This window comes from Acartia tonsa, chromosome 11 (assembly GCF_053477335.1).
Source record: "Acartia tonsa isolate MP-2025a chromosome 11, ASM5347733v1, whole genome shotgun sequence".
Classification (NCBI taxonomy): domain Eukaryota; kingdom Metazoa; phylum Arthropoda; class Copepoda; order Calanoida; family Acartiidae; genus Acartia; species Acartia tonsa.
Window position 1 is genome coordinate 19,858,767 of NC_137270.1, and position 21,567 is coordinate 19,880,333.

At 32.8% G+C, this 21,567-nt stretch overlaps 1 protein-coding gene across 4 annotated transcripts in view; it reads right to left on the reverse strand.

Annotated features, from left to right (window-relative positions):
- The window catches only part of LOC145331655 (nephrin-like), a 201,113-nt gene that overhangs the window by 15,655 nt on the left and 163,891 nt on the right, over positions 1-21,567 (reverse strand). For all 4 annotated transcript variants that reach the window (XM_080176434.1, XM_080176433.1, XM_080176432.1 and 1 more), the window contains 6 exons: positions 14,665-14,710; positions 11,230-11,293; positions 10,706-10,786; positions 5,555-5,683; positions 4,406-4,471; positions 3,699-3,761 (listed from right to left, as the gene is read on the reverse strand). In XM_080176434.1, the coding sequence (XP_080032560.1) occupies positions 3,699-3,761; positions 4,406-4,471; positions 5,555-5,683; positions 10,706-10,786; positions 11,230-11,293; positions 14,665-14,710 (449 nt within the window). The remainder of the gene's footprint in view (positions 1-3,698; positions 3,762-4,405; positions 4,472-5,554; positions 5,684-10,705; positions 10,787-11,229; positions 11,294-14,664; positions 14,711-21,567) is intronic.

Sequence of the window (21,567 nt, forward strand, 5' to 3'; positions counted from 1 at the left end):
TAAGTGAAAATGGATGGGGTGCTGCCAGTTTTACAACTAGCAAAAGTATATCTACTGTGTTTTTGACTATGTATGGATGTGTTTTTGTCAACTTTAATACTTGGCGTTTTATAAGCATTATTTATTCTTTAGATTTTTTTCAAGTCTTGGATATTAATTATGAAAATGTTGATTCCAATTTATTTAGATATGCTTTAAATGTATATTTTTTCAATAATTGAGAATAAGTTATATTTTAGTAAAAAAAGGGTTACTTAAAGTAAAAAAAAGGTGCTTATAAAAAAAATCGCCATACTGTCCTACAATTGGGGAATTAAAATGTATACTGGTCTGCTATTCATAATTTAGTCTGTATAATGGCCTATCATTAGTCATTTGTATTGTATGACATCATTTTTATAGGCACTGTAAAGAGCTTCATGTGTGTAATTCTTCAACTTATTTTATTTTTTAGCACAATGTGTTACCTCAATGAATCGGCCAACCTTTGTTTCATTCCATATACACAAACTTTATACTTGAACTTGATTTTACAACGCACGGTAAATTAAAACCAAGGTTCTATGTATTTTAGAATGTAAGTGTGTCCAGTAAGATATCGTAAACAGATGTTAAAGGTATAGTGTAGATTTTATTTTGCAGGATTTTCATGGGTTACTACTTTTCGGGGGAACTTTTTAGAACGCTACTCTAGTTCTCAGATATTGGTCAATATGTTCCTCCACAGTCATGGGAGGGGATAGATAAAAGTCATAAGTGTGTGGGAAGGTTGGTAAGGGGTATCGCAATATTAGCCAGCCTTGCGAAATATTTTATCTATTGGTAGCTCAATCTAGTACAGGTTTTAGTCCAGTTGGCAGGAGTAATTCTAATTAAGTACTAAAGAAGAAAGGAGACTATTAACGAAATTAGATTGAACCTGTTATTAGGGCTATTTTTAGACTACCTATAATATAAAGTAGAACGATTTCTGTCTGTCTGTTTGTACTGAAGGATCTCGCTCAGCGCTAAACCGATCGGGTTCTCCTTAGCAGGTAAGCTTTTTTTTATTATTTTAAATCTAAATTTAAAAGATGGCTTTTGGGATCCCCCTCCTCCCTCTTTAGGTGCCCCTAGAGGCCTCTGGGGGGCGAAGTATGCCTAAAAGGTATGCCAATTGTTATTAAATGATTTAAATGTTTATTTGTAACGTAACTTTTTATATATTATATTAATGATTACATTTTGTATTTTTTCTTAGCCAAAATGTTGTTAGCTAGTAAGTAGTAATTGTTGCGCTTTTTTTTACAATATATGTACTTGTTTAATCAAATCAATTACATTGATATGCATTAGCTGGGTGAAGGTTTATTAGTTATTAAATTTAATATACATGAAATAATTTTTTAAAGGTTCAAAGTTTCCACTATATTTCAATTAAAAAGATAGTCTAAAATTACTCTAATTTAAATTTTATATTTTTCTTGCATAAATTATCAATTTTTCTGTAACATCCATTAATTTGATAGTTGATAATATCAATCACCCCCCCCCCTCGCTATCACAACATTAGTTAAAAAAAGGAATTCGTTAGTGATACAAATTGATATACAATTAAAATAATCATGATTATATTCAAATCACCACTTCTGTAGATTAAAATCAACCGTTGAAAAGTTTAAACAGTATACTAACTTTGAACAAATCGAAATTAAAAACACGTAATCCAAAATTTGTTAGCCAATGAAACATAACGTGAATTATAAAACTTTGGGTACCAGTGTAATTTACAGTCCAATGTCCTTACTCTACCAAAAACGGGTAGGCAAAGCATCAATCAAAGCGTCAAAATTTTATAAAATCTAAAAGCACATATATTCTTAATCATTAGTATTTCCTTTATTTATGACACAACCCCCTCCCTTATTTAAAAAAACTACCTTGATGGGTGGGGGATTGAGTTGTTCAAGTGATACTTTTATGGAAATTACCAATTTTTCTGAGAAAAAATGCACTGGCAAGTTTGAAAGGTTGGTGAATATAAATTGGTCTCATTAAAAATTACATTAGCCAAAGATTAAAGGGTAAAAAGGAAAGTAGATCATAATTGAAACTAGGGAAAGTTTGCCAGCGGCGTAGATACTCTATAATATATTTTAACCAATGACAGAGGGGATATTGGACAGTAAAACACCAGGGATCTCTAGGGATGGGTCAATTGATCTAAAATTCTAATTTCTGGCTGTCCTGGACTCTGGGTTATGTAACATGTGCAACTTTTCTTATTTTGGCTAATTTTCAAGACTTTGGGGACCAGCGCAAAGAATGCCGCTAAACAAATAAATCAAGAAGCAGACAAATTATATTAACCCAAGATTATAGGGTAAAAAAGGAAAGTAAATCATATTTGAAACAGGCGGCGTAGAAAATATAATTAAAATTTCCTAGGGATAGAGGAAAGTGTAATGTGTGACATCATAAAAATACGTCTATTATTCATTTCTATTTTAAGGGTTTACATTCCCACTTCTTACCTCATCCTTACTTTTAAGATGTATTTTAATGACACTTTCCGCTGTTCCATTTTGACTATCTCCACAAGCAAGGAGGGAGGGGGTATTAAGCTGTAAATTACACTGGTACCCAAAGTTTAAAAAACATGTTGAATTATTATAAATTCATTCCAAACTAGTTCCAAAAACAGACTACTTATTTCTTTGTATAGGTTTCGTGATTATATTTTTATCATCTATTTGATTTCTTAGTCATTGCTACATATGCATGTTGTCATCCTTGTTTTGATTTATGCAAATTCGTTTTTGTATTTGAACAAATAAAAGTTTATTTACTGTTTAATTTCTATTTATTTTCATTACATCCCTTTCCAGAAATATTCTACCGTTTGTATAAAGTTTTAAATTGATATTGCAATTCTATCTAAATTTCCCTTTCCTACTGTTTAAATACAAATTAATTATTAATAAAGTTTGAAATTAAAGTTAAGGTCAAGAATAGATTGGGGTAAACGTTCTCAAACTTTATACATTTTCATTTCAAACTTTTTAGCAACGGAGCTACTCTATAACAGTTAGTTATGACTTTATCTAAAGGGATAAGGCAATGGCCGAAAAAAGTCCAATTAAAGTCCCCAAAGTTTTTGTGCTAACGAATAAGAAAACGTTATTATAAAACTTTGGGGACTAGTGCAATAAATAGTCCATTGACTTTTTCTGGTCAATAGTAGAAAAATGGGGTATAGTCCCTTTCGTGGCCATGAGCTTGAAGTTTTGAAAAAATATGTACCATTTTTGTGCTATTAGTAGTTTAGGCGCTACGTTGAAAAGGCACTTTGAGGAAAAGCACCGAAAATCATAGGTTTTAGTAAGCAATGGTTTTTATTGGGTACCGGTTTTCGAAGAACATATCCTAATATGGCTTCTATTATGGGTTTAATTAATCTAGGAGGTGATATATGCCCACTAAAAATTTATTGTAGTCAATTTTCCGCGCATAAAAAAATATAAACTATAAGTTTAAAACCAGTTTTGTAAACTCTGATGGGCCGAAGCCTCTGGTTAGCAAAACTAGTAATAATTTTATGATTTTTATTTTATTATTCGTAGAAAATTATCTGTAATACGATGCTATACATAATTTTACATATTACTGATAACCGGCTCTAATCCAGCTGAAAAAATTAAATAAAAAATATGTTTTACCTATAGTTGCATATTTAGCAGAATTTCTCAATTTAAAAGCGGCATCCTCCTCTTCAAATAAATCTAAAAAATAAAAAAGTTTTACAAATCTTAATAGACAAACAGCTTTACTATTCAGTTAGAAAATACATCTTAAAGCGGTTTATAGTGCCTAAAGATAATGGCGATTAAAAATCAAATGACCAATGATAGGCCAATACACAAAATCAATAATGGCAAGCGAAGATGAGCGAAGTCCCTCAACAGATTATGACGTCATACGATGGAATAGCCAATGAGAGGCCAGTAGATACTGTAATTAACCAAAGGTAAAATCTATGCTGGCCTATCATTGGTTATTTTATCGTAAGACGTCATAATCTGATGAGGGACTTTAATCATCTTCATGGCAGACCAGCATAAATTTTAATTAACCAATGGTAGGCCAGTATGACGTCATTTTTGTATAGACACTACAAAAACCTTCCTATATATATTTTTGTAGTGGCGTGGAGAGCACTTGTCTTGGGGTGAGGGAGGGGGGATAGGGCTTTTCTACCTTAAACAAAAAAGCCCCGGGGGTAAATTTATTTTAGGTATACCCACCCCCATTTCTGCACACCTTACCAATTTTGGGAGGTAGGGGTGGATTACCTTAAAAAGCATCTTGTAAAAATTAATGAACAGAAGCAAATAATAATACCCCAAAATATTGACATCCCCCTTACCTTGGTTGGGTGGTATAAGGTCTGGACTGTTAGCTTTGGCCCCACTCCGAAGAATATTTCTTTGTCCTTAAAAAATTGTAATGATCATTTTGTTTATCACATTTACAAACGCAAAACATCTTAAAATGGTTAATTTACCTATACTATTAATCATATAAATAATGTTGTACGATATGTTTGTCTTTCCATTAAGATCTCATTTCAGGAAAGCTCCTGGGCAGGTATTAAGCTATTTTCCCATAATATTTAAGATGCCTCTAGAGGCTAGTAAAAATTTAACAGTTTTTTTACTCATGTCCCCCTTTGAAAGGAAATTAAACATCTTTATTTAAAAACGGCAAAACAATAATATTTGAGAAAAATTATCGGCCACATTTTGAGCCAATGAACTTAAAATGCACTTTATTTTGATCAGAAACCACCAAAAAAAATGTTACTATATTAAACATTTCCTATTGTATAAATTAGTAAGTTTTTTTGTCTAAAGCTTTACATAGCTTTTTTGTAAGCTGTCGTACTTTTAGATTGAAGATTTGAGGTGGATTCAGGCCATATTTTTGTACTCATTTTACCCCTTTGAATGCATAGCCCCTAGATGCCAGAGGCGCAGCCGCTAATTCTGTACAATAAAATGTACATTTATTTAAGGAGAACAAATAGATCAATAAACTTAGAACCCATCGCTCAAACTTTCTATCTGATCACCTTTAATAAGTTCAATATCAAAATAGAAAAATCAAAAAATAATATATCATTTGGGAAACTTGCAAATAAATTCAAAAAGAATGAATGAAAATTGGGCCGAAGGACTGTCAAGATTTACCTTAAAGGCCCTGTAGTACAGTTACCCTAATTTTGCATTATTTGCCTGTTTTACACGATATAGACTGACAGATTGATCGGCTGACCGACAAATTCTTGTTAAATAACTTTTCAAATAATTCCAGGAAGAAAGGGGACAATGGTTTGTTATTTTACCAGACCCCAAAGTTTTATAATAACGTTTTCTTATTCGTTGGCTTCGTGTTCAAATGTTTTTGAACCACTGATTTTAAAGTAAATAAAGGTAATTTTTTATCAACAGTGGGGATGTACGTACATCAATTTATCGGCCATTGTCTTATCCCTTAAGATCCCTGAAAAATTCACCTGTAACAGAAGGGGCAGGCGCCACGGCGGTGTAGCTCTGGGTCGTTGAATTCCCGCCGTTGGCGTTATGACGGTGCCGTTTCATACGCTGGATTCTAACTACTGCAACAACACAGAAAGCTACCAAACCTAAAATTTAAGAAAATTAAACCTACCAGATTTAAGAAATGCAGATTAAATTTCGGAGCTTTTAGCCTTGTAGACTCGTAAAGCACTTGAAGATGATTAGGAAGTCCCTCAACAGATTATGACGTCATACGATAAAATAACCAATGAGAGGCCAGCATAGATTTTACCCATTGGTCAATTACAGTGTATATTGGCTATTCTATTGTATGCCCTCATAATCTGTTAAGAAACTTTAATCATCTTCATAGCTCTGGTAATGCCCACCCCTACTCTCCCTTAGTTTTAAAATAAATTGAAAATAAAGGGGTGAAAGAAGATTTTTGTTTGTTTATTATTTATGTTAGGTTATATTGGGTACTAAGGGCCCACCGCAGAGGTTTGAAATAGGAAAAAAACTACCACACCTATCATTTTCAATATGGGAAAAGGGGTGTTTTCAGTGCTCAACAGCCACTTTGTGTGAAAGAACCAGTGAATAAGCAATACAAATATAGTTGAGAAGTTAAAATACCCAATTACAATCGATATAAAATTATTTGGAGGTTGCACAAGATTTCCATGTACTCTAATGATATTTCCAGCAGAATAGAATAACGATACTCTAACCACCCCCAATGGGGCATTTACTCGATCCGCTCTCTTTCTTCTGGATGAACGAACGGGCCAATAAATGAGGTTCATATTTGAAACCCGAATTGACGACAAATATTCCCCTGTCAATATATTCAGATCATCCATTCCTATTACCTATATTACAAAGTTTAATACAGCTAGAGTTATATATATGTATTCTCATATCCGCATATTATCAAAGCTAAATATTTTGTTAAAAGCGAAGCTTTTCTATATATAGTTTCGTTCGACAAGTCCGTACGTTCGTAAAAAGTAGCTTATTAGAATTGTTCGTAGGTTCATTTCAAACATTTCAAACTCAAGTTCTAAAATGTAAGTATGCCCGTATTTTACACTTTTATATTCTATCTATTAGGTTCTGACACTCTACAAAATTGGAGGGGGGATGGGGGTTAAATTGATTAACACCCATTGTCATTTCCCTAAATCGCTGAAAGTCAGCTGCTATAATGATATGCAAATTAAGAGGATTAAATGCACCAAATTCATTACATACTTTTCATCTGTTTAAACACGTGGTCTAATGTCCTTTAGTTTTCTAATGTTACATTAGAGAAGACAATGGACTGTTAAATGGTACCCAAAGTTTTATAACACAATCTTTCATTGAGATTAATGGAGGAGACAATTAATCAATATTCAATTTTTAGGAGTCTCAGGCTTTGGGTTTTTAGCAGGTTATGACTGACTTTAGGTACTAGCGCATCATAACCACTAACTCGCTGAGTTAGTTTTGAATATAGCAAACAAGTATCAATAAACTTAATTTCTAATAAACAATCTAAGAACCCTTAAATCTAATACTTGTATATTAAGAGATATAAGATTTCCGGAATTTTAATGTAGGGAGTAGATTTGAAATCTGCATCAAATTTTAAGGATTTTTTATAAAATTCGTTTTTTGTAAAATTCTTTATCTAAAAGCGAAAATACATTTTAAGTTAATTAATTTTGACCAATAGGATAGGTGGATTTTAAACTACCTGCGCTCTAATTTGTTGAAGAATGTACGACATCCAATCAGAGCGCAGATTTTTTAAATCCACCAATCACAGATACCAAAATTAATTAACTTACATAGTATTTCCGCTTTTAGATAAAGAATTATACAAAAAACGAATTTTATAAAAAATCCTTAGAATTTGATGCAGATTTCAAATCTACTCCCTACATTACAATTCCGGAAAACTTATATCTCTTATTGTATATAGTGGCATTTCAAAATTTAAGAATATGAGTTGTATAGAATATTTTTCTAGTAATTAATTACAAAATGGTTATGTCAGTCTGATGTACTGGTAATCTAATTTTCATATGAATGCTTTTTTTCTTAGAACTTTTTTTCTTATCTTATAGTTTTCTAAATTTGATTAATACGCCCTTTACAATTTTCTTCAAATTTTCAGGATTAATCTGGATTTCATGGACTTTCAGCAAAAACTCCTAAATTGAATAAATTGCCCATTGTTCCCTCCCTTACTCCCTGCATTTTTGTGAGTTGTACAAACCTTTAGTCTCCAAACTAATCCACCAATAGTTAAATGTTTTTAATGTAAAGTAACACACAAAAAACAACCAACCAACTATTTGTCTGGATGTTTTAGCTAGGAAAAATTTTAATTTGCAACTCATTAGGAGGAAACCCTTTTGTACGATACACAGGTTTTCATATGGTTTTGGCCACTAACATGTGTTCAGAAACTTAACAAGGATACCAACACAACATCCATAAATGCGAAGCTCTGAAATGAATAAAAACATAACGATTATAGAGTTTCTTTCTAAATCGTACCTAACTACTACAGGAATCACCAAGCAAAGTTTGAAATCGATAGGGTAATTATAACATTATCTAATTAACTAAAAAAGCTATACGTTCCGGACGTACGGACGGTACTTTTATAGCTTTTATCCGACCGACTTTAATTATAGAAAATCTTCGCTTTAAAAAACAAATTTAATGTTTCTCTGCTGTTATAACACAATAAAAATCAACTTTAGAACCATCTCTAATCCTGGGATGCATGGGTATCATATATTAAGTATACAAGCAGCTAGAGAAGTACCACAGCATTGGTTCATTTTTCTGTAAGAAAACTGACAAAGAAAAATTTAATTTCTCTTTTTTAGGTATTATAAAATTGTTCTATCGATTTCAAACTTTGCATGGTGATTTCTTTAGACGTAAGTACAATTTAGAAAACGTAGCAACTCTATAATCGTTACAGGAAAGTTCGTACGTCCATGTTACTCATGTTGATCTTTAACATTTTATTACTTTCTCTTTAATTATCTTATTCTTTTGGCTTTTTTAACAATGATTCCTAGTACAAATGGTGTATTATCTAACAGATATATAGTATAGACGTATATACAGACAATTACCTGCATTCCTTTTTCAATGACCTTTTTCGCCTGCTTCTACATAAATTATTTCTGCTACTTGGCTGTGTTAATAAAAGCAACAGAATTGGTTGATTTTGCATTACCCAATTAATTGAAAGGTTGCAATATATTGATGCGCTGGGGAGATACCGTTATTTAACCCATTCTCCCTCTAGTATTTTACTTTAATTATTATCTTAAACGAATCATCTTATAAACAAGCCATAAAAATAAAAGTGGGTTCTTAAACAATATCCTGTATTTACGAATTTCATATTTTAGGGTCCAGTTTCTATGCTTGAATACGATCCAATCCGCAGGTTGTCTAATAATACACACTTGATAATTACATAATCTATATAAACAACCCAAGTGTTCTAAATATTAATGCAATCTAAAACTTTATGTATGTGTAAGCTATAAATAAGATTTACAATGAGAAGTATATCCATTTATAGTGCAGCAAAAGCTAATGATGCGTAATGAAATAATAATGACGAGGGATATAAAAGAATAAGACAATGGCTGTCAAATTGATGTACATCTCCAATGATGATAAATAAAATTACCCTTTTCTGTAGATTACAATTAGTGATTGAAACATTTGGACATTCCACTATATAAACCAACCAATCAAAATTCAAGTCCCAAAAGTTGTTATGCTATTATATAAGAAAATATTATAAAAAACTTTAGGGACTCCTCATGCAGAAGTAGGGTGTAACGTTTTTTACACTCTCATTAGAAATTAGAAATACATAACAAATGACTAATAATAGGTCAATACACATACTAAATTACCAATGGCAGGCCAGTGTTCATTCTAATTGACATATGGTAGGCCAGTATGACGCCAATTTTAAAAAGCACTATAAAAAGCTTTATTTTGATGGAAAAGGTTAGGTTACCTATTCCAGAGGCTATAGTCACTAGGAGGCCCAGCGTGGGTGTGAACCTGATACTTCCTGGCTGTCTACTAAACTTACCTATTCCAGAAGCTATAGCCACTAGGAGGCCCAGCGTGGGTGTGAACCTGATACTTCCTGGCTGTCTACTAAACTTACCTATTCCAGAGGCTATAGCCAATAGGAGGCCCAGCGTGGGTGTGAACCTGATACTTCCTGGCTGTCTACTAAACTTACCTATTCCAGTAGCTATAGTCACTAGGAGGCCCAGCGTGGGTGTGAACCTGATACTTCCTGGCTGTCTACTAAACTTACCTATTCCAGAGGCTATAGCCAATAGGAGGCCCAGCGTGGGTGTGAACCTGATACTTCCTGGCTGTCTACTAAACTTACCTATTCCAGTAGCTATAGCCACTAGGAGGCCCAGCAGGGGTGTGAACCTGATACTTCCTGGCTGTCTACTAAACTTACCTATTCCAGAGGCTATAGCCACTAGGAGGCCCAGCAGGGGTGTGAACCTGATACTTCTTGGCTGTCTACTAAACTTACCTATTCCAGAGGCTATAGCCACTAGGATGCCCAGCAGGGGTGTGAACCTGATACTTCCTGGCTGTCTACTAAACTTACCTATTCCAGAAGCTATAGCCACTAGGAGGCCCAGCAGGGATGTGAACCTGATACTTCCTGGCTGTCTACTAAACTTACCTTTTCCAGAGACTATAGTCACTAGGAGGCCCAGCGTGGGTGTGAACCTAATACTTCCTGGCTGTCTACTAAACTTACCTATTCCAGTAGCTATAGCCACTAGGAGGCCCAGCAGGGGTGTGAACCTGATACTTCCTGGCTGCCTACTAAACTTACCTATTCCAGAAGCTATAGCCACTAGGAGGCCCAGCAGGGGTGTGAACCTGATAGTTCCTGGCTGTCTACTAAAATTACCTATTCCAGAAGCTATAGTCACTAGGAGCCCCAGCAGGGGTGTGAACCTGATACTTCCTGGCTGTCTACTAAACTTACCTATTCCAGAAGCTATAGCCTCTGGGAGGCCCAGCAGGGGTGTGAACCTGATACTTCCTGGCTGTCTACTAACTAAACTTACCTATTCCAGAAGCTATAGCCACTAGTAGTCCAAGCAGAGGTGTGAACCTGATACTTCCTGGCTGTCTACTCGGGTCAGCAACTGCATGATACAATTTCAATCATATGTAAAAGTGAGGTGGTTTCTCGAAAAGTATATTGTCGGGAATAGAAAGCCCCTTCCTATTTTGAAATATATTTAAATTAGAGGAAGAGGGGAGTTTTTGTCTTTTGCTCTGTTAGCTTGTACAGGTTACAGATTTGCCCCGCAGGGTTATACCCATCTGCAGGGGTTAGACATATAAAAAAAAACAATTTTTAATATAATTTATAATAAGGAGGAGGGAGGCATGTACATTTTTATTTCCAAATAAGAATACAAATTTTTAGACAATTTAAACAAACATAAGCGTCGAAAGGACTTTCCTAACGGTAAGAACCAATTAAACAGCAATATAAATCTAAACTTCATTTATAAGGGGAAAAAAATATCCAACAAAAAAACAAACAATTTTTTCATAGAATATATGATGATTGAAAAATTGCCTATATGTTGTGGGGATTCATCTTTCAATGTGAAGGCGTGAAGATGCATTGGTTCACTGCGTCCCTGAAAAGTTTGAAATATTATATATTAAATTACTTTTAGTTTTTCGATCCAATCATTGGTTCCAAGAATGTATGTATATTATAATTCTTTGGATCTTACTGCGCCAGATTTCATGTTCTATAATAAAGTAAGCTCTGTAGCGGGCTAAAATAACGATATCTCCCATTCCCTTTCCTCCTACTGGATAAACGGCCCGACCAAAAAATGTGGGGTAAAATTACAACCTAAATTGACGACAATTTTTTTTCCTGTTATATTATCCACGTATATTCTAATTAATTGTTCTAATGAAAAAATATGATTTACGCGGCTGCTATCAGAGATAAGTGGCTGATTTTATAGTGAGGATTTCTCTAACCAATGAGAATCTACATAAAAACTTACTTTGTCCGTATGTTTGTTTTGAGTTAATCAGTTTATTTGTGAAGATTCTTTTAAATACCGGTTTTTGAAAGTCATCTATTCCAAAACTAAAATTTTTATCTGTATTGAAACTAGCACCCCTAGGATCTAGGGACATCTGATCTCGAAGAGGTATGAGTTGGCCTAAAAATAGCCTACAACCATTTAAAGGCTTACATCTAAAAAAATAAATTGCCTAAAACTATCCTGGGACCCACATGAAGCTTCCCTGAAATGGAGAACTCAATCGGTTCAGTAGTTTTTGAATTCTTAAGCTACAGACAAAAAATCTTTATATGATTGGATAAAAAAGAGTCAGTCATCATTACACTATATTTTTTTCTGTCTAACTGACTAATTATTAATGCTACCAGTTATATAAGACATTTGATTGCTTATGAATAAATCACATCACAAAAAAGTGCCTTACTATAAGTACATATTATCAACACTGGGCAATAAGATTGTGTTTATTTACAGAATTCAAATAATAATAATAAATTGGTATATTTATAAGACAATGATGATACGCAAAATTTACCTTTCTGTAAACAAGAATTAGTGGTTAAATCGTTTGAACACTAACAGCCAACTTAATAAACCTACCAATCGCAATTCAATAAAATCCCCATAGTTGTTAAGTCAACAAATAAGAAAACGTTATTATAAGACATTGAAGACTGTTGTAATAAACATCCCAATGTCCCCTCCCTCTCTGTATATGTGAATACTATTTAGAAGTATAAAAGACAAAATACAAATATTTAGTGCCCAATCTTGACAACAAACCAAAAAATGTAATAAGCTGATAGAGCAATCGATATATTATTACTTGGACGTTGCTCCAGCATTTCATATACTCTAATGCTCAAAGCTAGCTAAAATAACGATACCTCCCATCCACTATTTTACCCAACCCCCTCCTCTCCTACTGGATGAACGAACTGACCAATACATGAGGTCAATATTAGCAAGCTAAATTGACGACAAATTTTCCCTTGTTGATATATCCACGTTTATCCTATATCCATTGTATTAATCTGATGGAAGCATGATCTGACAGCTAGCGTCAGGATAGAAACAACAATGTCAGAGGTGACACAAAAATAACAAAAAATCGTACATATAAACTATTTATCTCATCGTATTATAAACAGCTTTCCGCTGATATCAAAATAAAAAAAATTAAGATTAAAACCAGTTTTGTTATTTGCATAAAAAATTATGTAATACGATGCTATACATGATTTTTCAGTATGGAAGAGAACCGGTTCTAATACAGCGGATATTAATTGGTTTCGAAGCCATACTGGAAAGAATTAAATCATTTTTACCGAAGGCATTTTTTTGATTTGGTATTACCCCTTTTGTCCACATAGAAAAGCATATATTAAACAACAAATTTTAACCAAATAAATTTATTATACACTTTTCATTTTTTTATTATTTGTATCAATACCCCTAGCAATAATTTTGATATATCTCTTTTTCTTCTATATCATTGAACAGGGTTTGTTTTTGTTAGGGAAAAAAAGTAAAAATCATAATTATCCAAAAAATTAAATAAGGATGACAATATAAAGTAGATTAGAATTGTTAGTTGAAACGTTTGGACCTTTCATTAATAAACATTTAGTAAGTACACCAAGTTTATGAGCCAACGAATAGGACACTATTGTTATAAAACTTTGGGTACCAGTGTAATTTACACAGCCCATTGTCTACTCCCTCCCTGAAAATTCCGAACTAAAAGAATACATATTTCTTATATTTATATTTGTGCTTTGATAAATCAATCTCTTGTGACTTTTCTTTTCTTTTTTTCCTAAGAAATCAATTTAAGTAAAATTGTCCAGAAAAAAATAATCTTTTTTTCACATTCGTAAGTTGTAATTGTAAATATACAAGTTACTTTTGTTTTTTATTTGTCTGTCTTTATATATTTTTTTACTAAAACCACCCTCCCAAGAGAAATCATTCCTAGAAAAAATTAACCCCCCCAAAAAATATTTTCTAAAAACTATAATTAAAAATGAAAGGGGGGGGGGAGTGGTCGACCCTCCAACCCCAACCCCCCCCCCCCCCAAAAAAAAAAATTGGTTATTGAATTCAATTCCTTACTTTTAGAGGCCACTAGGGGCGTGGCCGCTAGTTATTGAATAAACAGACACACATTTAAATGCTCTATAAATTTAATATTCATTTAAGAATAAATTTACAGAGAGACAGACACACAGCATGATACTTTACAATTAGAGGGGACATTGGGCTGTTTAGTACACTAGTCCCCAAAGTTTGATATTGAGTGTTCAAACGTTTCATCAACTAATTGCAATCTACATAAGGGGCAAATTTGTGTCTCATGATAGGGGATGTACATTAATTTATCTGCTATTGTCCTATCCCTTTAGATCCTTAATAAGATATACTATTTACCTGGGAGTCAAAGCTGTAAGCAGTTATAACATATCCTTGTCCAGATCTAATATACAGACAGATATCCTATTAATTCATGGATATACTACTTACCTGAGATTTAAAGCTGTATGCAGTTATAACATATCCTTGTCCAGATCTAATATACAGACAGATATCCTATTAATTCATGGATATACTACTTACCTGAGATTTAAAGCTGTATGCAGTTATAACATATCCTTGTCCAGATCTAATATACAGACAGATATCCTATTAATTCATGGATATACTACTTACTTGAGAATTAAAGCTGTATGCAGTTATAACATATTCTTGGCCAGATCTAATATACATACATACATACATACAGACAGACAGACACACACCCTTATAATTCATGGATATACTATTTACCTGAGAATTAAAGCTGTATGCAGTTATAACATATCCTTGTCCAGATCTAATATATAGACAGACAAACAGACGGACACACAGACAGACAAACAGACAGACAGACACACACCCTTATAATTCATGGATATACAATTTACCTGAGAGTTAAAGCTGTAAGCAGTTATAACATATCCTTGGCCAGATCTAATCACAAACAAAAACATTACATATAATTACAACGTAACAATGTCTAAACTTTTCAACCATTCAATTTACATGTAATATAAGGGATAATTTTACTGATAATATTAAAAAAGATTGTTCGTTTAATAATAAGTTTAATTTATAGCACTTTGACATTTGTAAAGCATTTGATGACATTTGTATAAAATTACTTGTATGTTGCACCAGTTTTTCTGGTATACTATAAAGTGACACTCCCTACTAGCTAAAACAACGTTGCCCCCTATTTTGTCATGAATATTGAATAAATGAGACGGACGAACAATACTTATATAAAAGCGGCCCAAAGGAAATATTAAAGAAATATATTACTTTTGTTATGTTATTATGTGAATATATATCAACTATGAAAATTTCATTTTTTAACTCAGACAAACGGACGTACAAACCATATTTCAATTTGTATATGTAACTACGCTTAGCAACAATATTATGTAAAGAAACTTTTTACCATTATGCAATCTAATAGATCTAACAGATTAATTTTAATAGGATGATTAAATAAAAACCTGGAGGATCAGAATTGGCAAGAAGAAAAGTTGCCCCTTTCATGTGATTTTACATTTTATATCCTAATTCCATCTGAGATTTGAATATAGATTCTTGAAATAAAAAATATTCTTCAAAAAACAAGACTCGAAGAATGGATATAGAATATACATGACAGAGAAAAAATTGGCCTCAGTTGAGGTTGATAACATAGAACTCAGTTATTGGTCAGTTCTTTCAACCAGTAGGACGGGAGGGGTGTATATTTATTTTAGCCCTGTGCGAGTCTCACTTTATTAGAGAAAATGAATATCTGCCGTAACATTGAAAAATTTCTATATTTGTTTTCAAATCAGTGACTTTTTAACGTGTAGGATTGTTGTCAAAAGGACACAGCTATAATCTTCAAGGACTTTTCGACAAAGGTCCTGCAATTAAAATAGGGTTATGTAAATGCTTTTTAATAACATTTTCAGATAAAAATAATTATCTTTGTCGTTGAATTATGTAAGATTTGCATCGAAATGTACGTATCAGCCAAATGTCCTTATTCTTCATTTGTCCCAGCTTATACCAAAAACGAAATCAATTCGTAAAAAAAACCTATACGGAACCTATACGTGTTTTTACAGCTGTCGTAGGGGGGCAACATATCGTAAAATTGACGACCTCTCCATTTGCCCCCCAAATACTATTCTAGATTTATTTCGCATGTTGGTTATACCTTATACCTGTATTTTTCCTTTATGCTATTTTATATAGTAAGCTTTTTTTGTCTGTAGCGAAGGATCTTGCTAACCGGAAACCGATATGGTTCTCTTTAACAGAGTAGATTTTCAGAGGTCCTTTGAGGGTTGAAAACTATTTCATGGAGTGTACCACCAACCTCTCAATAGAAATCGTCAAAATAAAACAAGCGTCGCCTAGCGGATTTTTACGTAAACAGCTGATCCTCATATAAATTGGATGTTCATGTTCTCTAATCATGTGAAACTCGAAGTGGACTAAAATAAAGTTACCCCTCTCCCCATCACCCCCTTTTCACTACATCTCTTTCCCTCCTACTGGATGAACAAACTGACTAACAAATGAGTTCCATGTTAGCAACCTAAATTAACGACAAATTTTTCCCCTTGTCATAATATCCAAATTTACTCTAGACTTTTAAGAAGCTTTACTGTAAAGGAAAACCAAATCGGTCAAGTAATTAGCGAGATCCTTCGTTACAAACACATAGGTAGACATCCTTATATTTTTATATGATTGTCGGGACACTTTGAGAATATGTTATTTGATCCTTTTATTGAACCCAAAAAGATTAACTCTTTTGAACAATTTTGGTTTGCACTCCAGGTAGGGAGTTGTATTCTTTTAACAAAATCATTATAATAAAGTAACATGATCTCTGTCTGTCTGACTGTCTGTTTTTTTGTACAGAATGATCTCGCTAACATTTGAAGTGATATGGTTCTCAGCTACAGGGTAGCTTCTGATAGGTACTGGAAAGGTTTATAACTATTTTGGGGGAAACTAAATTCAGCTGAACTTTTAAAAGGATTGGAGTTGCGTAATATTTGATTTTGGTGGAAAATGGGGGAAGGGTTTTAATATTTATATTAGGAGGGATAGGACATTGTGCTGTCTATTACTCTAGTCCCCAAGGATTTGGTAACGTTTTCTTAATCATTAGCATACAAATTGGTTTGCTAAGTTTAGTAACCAAACGTTTCAGCCACTAATTGTAATCTATAGAAGGGGTAAATTTGTATATCAACATTGGGGATGTGAATCAATGTAACGGCTACTGCCTTATTAGCTATTATACATTAGGTACAATTATGCCTTTCGATTTCATGGGGTAAGATTAAATTTTCTTTCATTTACCTATCCTTTTAGGAAATAGTGGGAGTGTTAATGTGTATTTTAAAACATATTTGGATCTTTTAAGAGATTTCAGCATAAATTGGAAAGGTGTGTTGTGCTAGTTTTCAAAATATATTATACATTTACTGTTACAGAATGTTTTAAACTTTGACAGCTTGATTTGATACTCTCATGCTAATGTTAGAAATTATTCTTGAACCCAGCTCAAAATATATTTGGTATACAACCACTTAAATGTTTGTTATTATTATAAAACTCTTTACATTTGGAGATAGCACATTTAAAATTTAAATATTTGGATAGCAGCTTATAAAATTAGATTGTAAATCAGTTGAAAGCAAATATAATCTGTGCATTGCTATTAGCTAGTATAATTTGGCTTAAAAGAGGAAAATTGCTGGTTGAATAATCTTTGAATAAATAAGGCAAATATGATAAATTTAAAGCATTTTCTCAACGAATTGTATCGCGGCATCGTCTTAATTGAAGTCAAGATTATTATAATCATATAAAATAGAAATTGGCTGCATATGGATTTTCGGGTTGCAGTTTGTTAAAAAATACATGAATAGTACATGCCTTTATAAAATAAATTAAAATAGATAGGATATCAGAATATCTTTTTTTAAGGGAAGCCTGATAAATATTAAAGGATTTAGAATAGGTGGATAGTATGAAAGAATCTCGACAAAGCCCAAATTATGTTAAAATTGTGTCAACAATGATCCATGTGACGTAATAAAATGAGGTAGATGAGAGGAGAGGAGAAGTGGGAAAAACCCTTAAAAATGAGATGTATGTATAATCCCTCATTTATATTACGTCACATTGATCATTTTTGACACAATTTAGGCTTTGTCGAGATTCTCGCATACTCTGATGAAATGTCCCTCTCAGCTATGACTTTACCCCATAGCCTCCCTTGACAATTAAGAAATGAAAACAAAAGTTCCCCTGACACAATATCCACATATACTATATCCATTTAAATATTTCAAGTCTCTCAGTCTCAGTCTGATTTCCTATTTAAATGATTTAAGAGTTTGAAAGAAAAAAACGATGAAAAGTCAATATTTGATGTTTTATTGAATTCTTCATTCTACTACAGTTTTGTTTCCTTTTTACATTTCAACAAAGATAGGGAAATAATATACGAAGATAAAATGTAAAAACAAGTAAAAAAAGTAGTGCAGCAAAAAAGTTAGAAATATTTCATCATTTTTTTTTGGCAAAATGCTTGTTAAATATTTAATTCTTAGCTTAATTTAGCTTGGCTCCTAATTATTTTATCTTGAGTAGACCCCTCCCTGTTTCAAATATTTACATCCTCTATAGATCAGACAGATTTACAAAGCTTGGCTCCTTATTATTTTATCTTGAGTAGACCCCTCCCTGTTTCAGATATTTACATCCTCTATAGATCAGACATATTTACAAAGCTTGGTTCCTTATTATTTTATCTTGAGTAGACCCCTCCCTGTTTCAGATATTTACATCCTCTATAGATCAGACATATTTACAAAGCTTGGTTCCTTATTATTTTATCTTGAGTAGACCCCTCCCTGTTTCAGATATTTACATCCTCTATAGATCAGACATATTTACAAAGCTTGGTTCCTTATTATTTTATCTTGAGTAGACCCCTCCCTGTTTCAGATATTTACATCCTTTATAGATCAGACAGATTTACAAAGCTTGGCTTCATATTATTTTATCTTGAGTAGACCCCTTCCATGTTTTAGATATTTACATCCTCTATAGATCAGACATATTTACAAAGCTTGGCTCCTTATTATTTTATCTTGAGTAGACCCCTCCCTGTTTCAGATATTTACATCCTCTATAGATCAGACATATTAACAAAGCTTGGCTCCTTATTTAATACCTATATTTGCAACAACTTTTGTTTTAAGAAATCTTCTAATTTTTAACAAAATCCTCGACCCCCTCGGAAAGCATCGGACCCGTGTCTTTGGATCAAGTAACAAACATTCTATAAATGAGCTATGAGGGCAACTAAATATCAAAGTTGAAAAACAACATATTCAATATTTTGATTAACTAGAGATGGCGTGCCATAACTATTGATTTATTATCCAAGTAATAATAAGTTTATTATTAATAAGTCCATTATTATGTCCAGTATTGCCTTGCACCCAAGTAATAATAAATAATGTTTTGGGATGATGATTTTTTTTAAAGAAAATGTATCACAAAAGAAGGATTCTATTATTTTCATTAATTTAGGCAAACATTGATGGTACATCAATGCAATCCTTATTATTTTATCTTGAGTAGACCCCTCCCTGTTTTAGATATTAACATTCTCTATAGATCAGACATATTTACAAAGCTTGGCTCCATATTATTTTATCTTGAATAGACCAATCCCTGTTTCAGATATTTACATCCTCTATAGATCAGACATATTTACAAAGCTTGGCCCCTTATTATTTTATCTTGAGTAGACCCCTCCCTGTTTCAGATATTTACATCCTCTATAGATCAGACAGATTTACAAAGCTTGGCCCCTTATTATTTTATCTTGAGTAGACCCCTCCCTGTTTCAGATATTTACATCATCTATAGATTTACAAAGCTTGGCCCCTTATTATTTTATCTTGAGTAGACCCCTCCCTGTTTCAGATATTTACATCCTCTATAGATCAGACAGATTACAAAGCTTGGCTCCTAATTACTTTATCTTGAGTAGACCAATCCCTGTTTCAGATATTTACATCCTCTCTAGATCAGACATATTTACAAAGCTTGGCTCCTTATTTAATACCTATATTTGCAACAACTTTTGTTTTATGAAATCTTCTAATTTTTAACAAAATCCTCGACCCCCTCGGAGAGCATCGGACCCATGTCTTTGGATCAAGTAACAAACATTCTATAAATGAGCTATGAGGGCAACCAAATATCAAAGTTGAAAAACAACATAATCAATAATAACTATTGATTTAATATCCAAGTAATAATAAGTTTATTATTAATGAGTCCATTACTATGTCCAGTATTGTCTTGCACCCAAGTAATAATAAATAATGTTTTGGGATGATGATTTAAAAAAAAAAAAATGTATCACAAAAAAAGGATTCTATTATTTTCATTAATTTAGCCAAACATTGATGGTACATGAATGCAATCCTTATCATTTTATCTTGAGTAGACCCCTCCCTGTTTCATATATTTACATCCTCTATAGATCAGACAGATTTACAAAGCTTGGCTCTTCCAAAAAGTAACATAGAATGATTATTATAGAACCTATGTTTATTTCTTATTTTCAAGTACTTGCAGCTCTTTATAGTGCCAATACAAAAATTATGCCATGATACAAACAACCAATGGTATGTCAATACAAAGACTAAATTACCATTGGCAGGCAAATATACATTTTAATTCATCAATGGTAGGCCAGTAAGGAACTATGAAAGATTTTTATTGCCATTTTTAGTGATTGTTTTAATAGATCTAGGGTAGATATGCACATTCCAATAACTGATAAAAAAATACCCCTTCTGTAGGTTCAAATTATTGGATGAAACATTTGTATACAACTATTTATTTGGAACCAACCTATCAAATTTTATCCAAAGTTTTCGAGCCAACGAATTTGAAATAACAAGGTTTTAACACTTTGGGTACCAGCTGAACCTTTTTATACTTCTTCGAAATAAAGACTCTAACTGTTCTAAAACTATTTTTCTATGAGAAAAAAAATATCGGTGAATTTATATTTTGCAAAGGTTTTCTTTATTTTCCAGACTTACTTTCAGGATGGAGCAAAAACACACAGGGAGGGAGGGAGGGGACATTGGGCTGTTTATCACACTAGTCCCCAAAATTTTATAACTATGTTTTCTTACTCTTTCGCTCAACAACTTTGGGGACTTTGATTAATTGCGATTAGTTCGTTTATTAATTTGAGTGTCGAAACGTTTCCACCACTAATTGTAATTTACAGAATGGGTAATTTATTGGTTATGTATATCAATCTATCGGCCATGGTTTTATCCCTTCAGATCCAAAAAAAAAATACTGAACCAGGGACGTTCAGGAACAATTGTTGACAATCATTGGGGCGGGATTCCCAAGTGATCATCTAGAGAAGCCACTATAGGACATTATGTTAAGTAACATCCAACAGACAACCAACCATTTTGTTTGCTTGAGTTGCGCCTGTTTATGGCCTAAAGCATTCTTCCAACTCTAGCTAATAGTGTCACGTGCTAGATAGAAGTAGTACATACCATTTTTAGCGTCTTAAGTATGACACAGTGTGACAAAGACTTCACGGATCTAAAGGGATAAGACAATGGCTGATATATTGATGTACATCCCCAATTATGATACACAAAATTACCTATTCTGTATATTACAATTAGTGGTTAAAACGCTTGGACACTAATGAACAACTAAAAAGAATTCAATAAGTG